Source organism: Bos indicus x Bos taurus, chromosome 7, assembly GCF_003369695.1.
Source record: "Bos indicus x Bos taurus breed Angus x Brahman F1 hybrid chromosome 7, Bos_hybrid_MaternalHap_v2.0, whole genome shotgun sequence".
Taxonomy (NCBI): Eukaryota; Metazoa; Chordata; class Mammalia; order Artiodactyla; family Bovidae; genus Bos; species Bos indicus x Bos taurus.
In genome coordinates, this window is record NC_040082.1 from 102,103,814 (window position 1) to 102,111,079 (window position 7,266).

Sequence of the window (7,266 nt, forward strand, 5' to 3'; positions counted from 1 at the left end):
GGTGTTGAAGAAGACTCTTAAGAGCCCCTTGGACTGCAAGGAGATCCAACCAGTCCATCCTAAAGGAAATCAGTCCTATATTCATTGGAAGGACTGATGCTGAAGCTGAAACTCCAATACTTTGGCCACCTGATTCAAAGAACTGATTCATTGGGAAAGACCCTGATGCTGGGAAAGACTGAAGGCAGGAGAAGGGGACAAGAGAGGATGAGATGGTTAGATGGCATCACCGACTCGATGGACATGAGTTTGAGCAAGCTCTAGGAGCTGGTGATGGACAGGGAAGACTGGCATGCTGCAGTCCATGGGATCACAAGGAGTCAGACATGACTGAGTGACCGAACTAACTAATTACATAGAATGGAGTTTTTTAAATATTAAGTTATGCAGTCCCTATATAGTACTAAAATCCATACAACTCTTATAACAAACATTTTCTAATGAGGGACTTCCTGGCAGCTCTTAGCTGGTGCTGTAAGTATGAAGTTCCTGTTTTGCCAAAACTGTCATAAATCCAAGCACAACACAGTCCAAAGTTTTCTATTAAGGAATAAAGTTATCCCACTTTTGAAGATGGGAATGCTAATTTTCTCTAGACGTGAAGGGCTGTGGCTCACCAGGAGTGAAGTCAGTGCCTTGATTAGGGATCTAACCAAGACAGTCCTCAAGCTTAGACTCTGGAGAAAATTTGAACTCAGAGACGGGGTGAGGTGTTGAGACCTTAAGGCTTATTCCTCTGGAAGACTGGTGAATTTATTAAAGAAGTAATAAACACTGAATACTGAATTCATCTGGCTTGTAACATTGTGTCCCAGACACAGAGTATGAACTGGAAACGTTTCCATTCTGTCCAGACCACTTTCCCACAGGGAAATCAATTATTAGAGATAGTAGTTACAAAAGGGAAACTTGCTAACTAGCAGACATAAGGAGCCATAAATATTTCCTGTGCTGCAGTCCCTCTGCCTGTGCAACCTTGGACTAGATTGGTTGGTGCTTGCAGAGTCAGAGCTCTAGTTGGGGGACCAATACCTGACTCCACAATCTAGTCTGTAGACAGAGTCTCTGTCTCTATTAAGATGAGTTGGGCCATGTATGTTGAGATCTTGCTATCAGAAACTCCACCCAGGTGAGTTCAAGAGACCAGTAAATACTACAAGAGACAGTCAAATGGAATGACAGCCACAAATATTGACCTGAATTCACCTAAGCACCAATGTAGACTAAACACAGAGTCATGATCACTGCAGTTGCTTGTTGTTTTGACTGATAAATTAATGGATTATTTCACTATGCATAGAAGTAAATACTGAACTCAACAATCCAGGAGTCAACAGTGACCATTAAATGATGGACATGGAAGCCCAATAAGAACAGGGAATGAGAGGTACAAAGTGCTTTCAGTAAAAATGGGGCATAAGTACAAGGTTACTTTGTAATTAACAGATATAGGTTACTAGCTATGGAGAGATGTACAGTGAAGTAGGATATTTTTCAAAGAAGTGCATTTCACTATAATGAGTAGATCCAGAACAAGGAATATTTTTTTTAATTTTATTTTATTTTTAAACTTTACATAATTGTATTAGTTTTGCCAAATATCAAAATGAATCCATCACAGGTATACATGTGCTCCCCATCCAGAACCCTCCTCCCTCCTACCTCCCCATACCATCCCTCTGGGTCATCCCAGTGCACATAGTTAGCTCAAGGTTTGAAAAAAGTTAAGTTCAGGTGGAATCAGGTGTTTTCATGGCAACACAGAATTTTAAAAGAAACTGCCTTTTAATTTTGTATAGAGAAGGGGGAAAAGGTCTCACACTTGTAGTTTGTTTCCTCCTGCCGGTTAAGAGAGATTAAAAAATGGCTGGCACTTGCAGCCTATTTCTTCCATTTGGAGACCCCTAGCCTTCCTGCCTTGTTACCCTCTCAGTTGCGACTGAACAACAATGATTCTAAACTTTTCATTTGGTATTTGGTTTTGCATTTTCCTTCAATTGTCTCTCATATGGCTTTTTCTAACAGTGAATTCCTTAAAATATAGAAGATACATAACATGGATGAAGAACTCCTTTGTGACTTGATGTTTCAGCGGCAGGAGGGAGAACACCTTGTTCCTCAACATCTGACACCATCTCTCCCCTCCCTCCTGCTCATGTCCCTCACCAGACTGGCTTTCTTTTTTGGACTGGAACATCTTAAACAAGCACCTTCTTCAGGACCTTCAAATTAGCTGCTCCCTTGCCAAGATGCACTGCCCCAGGTATGCTCATGGCCCTAATTCTGTCATCCTTGAGGTCTCTGATCTAATAGCACCTTGTTCACAGGTCTTGCCTAAACAGACATGAAAAATCACACACCCTTTCGACTCTCTACGTCATACCTCCTTCCTTTTTCTACATAACACCTGTCACCATCTGATATGCTATATAATTTGTGTTGGCTTATATTCTGTCTCCAAAATGGGATCTTAGGAGCTTTTGTTTTTAGCAAACTACATTCCCTGCATAGACAGTGCTTTGGACATTGTCACTATTCAACTTATATTTTTCAGATGCATGAAAGAATTTCTCACTAAAACTCTGAATATGTGACATCTTGGGGAAAACACTGACTCTTAGACAAGTCTGCTAATTAGAGATGACACAGGAGTTTACCTCGTGAAGTGTGAAAGTCGCTCAGTCGTGTCCGACTCTTTGAGACGCCATGGACTATACAGTCCATGGAATTCTCCAGGCCAGAATACTGGAGTGGGTAGCCTTTCCCTTCTCCAGGGGTTCTTCCAAACCCAGGGATTGAACCCAGGTCTCAAGCATTGCAGGCAGATTCTTTACTAGCTGAGCCACAAGGGAAGCCCAAGAATACTGAAGTGGGTAGTTTACCTAAAGTACACAAAATCTGTGAACAAAATATTGACATTAATATCTTTATGGGAAAATATAAAAGATAGCAATTCAATCATGTGAGGAATGCCCATTTGTGTGAAAATAGTCACATAATTTTCCCCTTTCCTGGTAGTCAAACCACCAAATGGAACCAAAGAACCTAACGGGGGTTTCAGAATTTCACCTTCTGGGATTTTCAGAGGAACCAGAACTTCAATCTCTCATATTTGGACTTTTTCTCTCCATGTACCTGATCACTGTGTTTGGAAACCTGCTCATCATCCTGGCCGTCAGCTCAGACTCCCACCTCCACACCCCCATGTACTTCTTCCTCTCCAACCTGTCCTTTGTAGACATCTGCTTCACCTCCACCACCATCCCAAAGATGCTGTGGAACATCCAGACCCAGAGCAAAGTCATAACATTTGAAGGCTGCATCACCCAGGTGTATTTTTTCACACTCTTTATAGTACTGGACATTTTACTGCTGACTGTGATGGCCTATGACCGCTTTGTGGCCATCTGCCATCCCCTGCACTACACAGTCATCATGAACCCCCAGCTCTATGGATTGTTGGTGCTGGTGTCATGGATCATCAGTATCCTGCATTCCTTGTTAGAAAGCTTAATGGTGTTGAGACTGTCCTTCTGTACAGTCTTAGAAATCCCCCACTTTTTCTGTGAACTCAATCAGATAATACAACTTGCTAGTTCTGACCCCTTTCTCAACAACATACTGATATATTTTGCAGCTGTCCTACTGGCCGGTGGTCCCCTCTCTGGTATCCTTTACTCATATTATAAGGTACTTTCCTCCATACATGGAATCTCATCAGCTCAGGGCAAGTATAAAGCATTTTCCAGCTGTGCATCTCACCTCTCCGTTGTCTCCTTATTTTATTGTACAGGTTTAGGAGTGTACCTTAGCTCTGCTGGTACCCACAGCTTACACTCAAGTGCAACAGCCTCGGTGATGTACACCGTGGTCACACCCATGCTGAACCCCTTCATCTACAGTCTGAGAAATAAAGACTTAAAGATGGGTCTGAAAATACTCTTTGAAGAGGTAGCTCTAAAATGTCATTTTGTTTTGGGGCTTAAGAAGTGCCCATGATAGCAGAGCTCAAAACCTGTGCCAAACATTGCCAGTCTTTGATCATATTGTGGAAGTAGAACATTGCCTATTTTATTTTCCTTGGAATTTCTATTTTGATTTTGACTTCACACAATGTGTACCACACACTCGTGTGTTTTGTCATATCTGTGATATGCATGATTTTTCCCTTTTTCATTTTCATACTCTCACAGTTGCATTTCCAATCTTGGATGTGAAATATATGAAAATACCCATTTATCTCAAGAATCTACATGGATCTCTTAATTATTTCCTCTAAAATAAAATATGTCATATTGAGTATTTTTTATTTTGTTTGACTAAAAGAAATAATCATGAGCTGCATCATCCCATAAGTGGGAAGAAAACTTCTTGGCAATCAGAACTATTTATAAGTCTACAATGGATGAAAATCTGAGACCATCATTTCTAACTTTTGCAAAAGTCATTCTTTACATATCACTACATTAATTGCTCTTTTTGATAATCCATATTTAACAGACTGGTTGTTATCACTGATCAAGGGTATTTTCTACTCATTAAGCTCTTATTTTCTGTACAGCCTTGAGTCTACTCCGTCTACTATAGCCTTGAGTCTACTCTGTCACTAGAAATATCTGACAATAAAATACATCTCTAAGTGGAATCTACTCTGAAGTCACCTATGAGTAAATAGATAGATATAATATAGCTAATTATGGCCTTAGGGTGGTCTTCCCAGGTGATGCTTAGTTATAAAGAACCCACTTACCAATGCAAGAGACACAGGAGATATGGGTTCAATTTCTGGGTCGGGAAGGTTCCCTGGGGTTACGGGACACATGCCAGTATTCTTGCCTGGAGAATCCCATGAACAGAGAAGCCTGGTAGTTATGGTCCATTGGGTCACAAAGAGTAGAACACCACTGAAGTGACTAAGCATGCATGGCCTTAAACCTAAGTACAATGAAACAAAATACTGTCTATGAAAAAGATGTATTTTTCAGACAGTTCACATACTCATCAATATATGGACCATCAGTGTTCATTTATAAGGAATATTCATTGAGCTGAAGGACTGGAGGCACGTTTTGGTTTTTTATTAAATCATTTTCTTGTGTCTGTTTGAAATTTCCACTGCCTCCACAACATATAATTCCTTCCATTCCTCAGAATGAAATAACTTCCACTCTTTAAAATTTTCTCACAACTGCTAAAAGGGCAGAGAATGAACAGTATTAATATCATCCATTATATATCACCCTTATAAGGATGACTCACTGGAAAGCTTGGGTTCCTGTTGTGCAAATATGCATATCTTTCCAGCCTCTCCACATGACCTCAAAGGGAGTCAGTTTTCCATTTTTTTAATTTATTTTTGACATATTTTTGTTTCATATTTTATATAAAATAAAGTTGAGCAGCAGAGTAGTCATGACAGTTATCTTCAAATTTCAAACAAATGTTTTCAACAAGCAGAATGAGACTATCACAATCACCTCCAATTCCATTCGGTTTTATTATCATATCAGTTAGCTGTGAAACTGAGCAAGATCTTGTGGGGTCTTCCCAGAGACAGACACTCTTGAGTCTCCTTCATCATGTGTGCTGAGAATTTAAGCCTCTTAGGCTTTCCCTGAGATCCAAAGAGCAGATTTAATCAGAAAAGTGTGAAAATGCAGAACAAAGGAAAAGTGTCAAGTAAAACAAAACAAAGTCAAGGACCTTTGAGCTTCCCTGGTGGCTCAACAGTAAATATCTGCCTACCAATGCAAGAGATACAGGTTCGATCCCTGGATTGGGATGATCCCCTGGAGAAGAAAATGGCAACCCACTCCAGTATTTTTGCCTGGGAAATCCCATGGACATAGGAGCCTGGCAGGTTACTATCCATGGAGTCGCAAAGAATCAGACACAGCTTAGAGACTAAACAAAACAAAACACAAAATAGCAATAGCCTAGCCATAAGACAAAGTCAGGGCTTTCCAGGTGGCACTAGTAGTAAAGAACTTGCCTGCCAATTCAGGAGATGGAGGTTCAGACCTTGGGTCAGGAAGATCCCTTGGAGGAGGGCATGACAACCCACTCCAGTATTTTTGTCTGGAGAATCCCATGAACAGAGGAGCTTGGCAGGCTATGGTCTGTAGGATCGCAGAGTCAGACATGACCAAAATGACTTAGCACTCACAAAATAAAATTAAGGACCTTCGCTCCTCTTCAAGGGCTATAGATAATTCCCTTTTCTTAACATTAAAGTATTTTTCTGGCTATTCTTTTTCTTTAATTAATTTATTTAATTGGGGGATAGTTACTTTGCAAGATTTTGAAGGTTTTTGCTAAACATCAATGTGAATTAGCCACAGATATACATGTGTCCGCTCCAACCTGAACCCACCTCCCTCCCCATCCTATCCCTCTAGGTTGTCACAGAACACTGGCTTTGAGTGTCCTGCTTCATTCATCGAACTTGCACTGGTCATCTATTTTACATATGGCGAGGTACATGTTTCATGCTATTCTTTCAAATCATCCCACCCCTGCCTATAGATAATTCTTGCACCATATGCTTAAGTCATCTTGAAGAGTCAAAAACCAATCAGGTGGAAAGTCTTAACTGCATGCCAACCACAAGCACCTAGACCCCTGACCAGTTGGAACAAGATTGATGACTATGATTCCAAAAACATTATTCTGTTAACTTACCACCAACCAATCAGAATAATTGCACACAATCTGATCTCACAACTTTGACCCAGTCTCTCACATTGTCTTTAAAACCTCTTTCCAGAAATGTATCAGAGATTTGGGGTCTTTTGAGCATGAGTTGCTCATTCTCCTTGTTTGGGACCCTGCAATAATCCCTGTGCTTTGCTGCAGCACAACCTGGTGTCAGTAGATTGGCTTTACTGCACTCAGGGGAGATACTCAAGTTTGGTTCAGTAACAACTGTTACATACAAACTTGCCTAAATAGAACTGATTAATAGAACATCTCTATTATCTAATGGCATTATAGGATGGGGACTTGTCCTGATCTCTGCAGGGCTTTTCATGAGTCTCTTGCTCTTCAGTCCCTAAGTCATATCTGACTCCCTGTGACCCCATGAACTGCACCATGCCAGGCTTACCTGTCCTTCACTATCTCCTGGAGTTTGCTCAAACTCATGCCCATTGAGTCAATGATTCTATCCAACCATCTCGTCCTCTGTCACCCCCTTCCTCTCCATGAGTCTGTAGTCAGACATGAAACTCTATGTTGTGATTCTAAGACTCATCCATGATGTCGTGT

General features: G+C 40.8%; 1 protein-coding gene across 1 annotated transcript; it reads left to right on the forward strand.

Annotated features, from left to right (window-relative positions):
* Positions 1-3,030: 3,030 nt before the first annotated feature.
* Positions 3,031-3,999, forward strand: LOC113896475 (olfactory receptor 7A17-like). The gene has a single exon (XM_027548645.1). It carries the CDS (start codon positions 3,031-3,033, stop codon positions 3,997-3,999), a length of 969 nt encoding a protein of 322 aa, XP_027404446.1.
* The last annotated feature ends 3,267 nt before the right edge of the window (positions 4,000-7,266 follow it).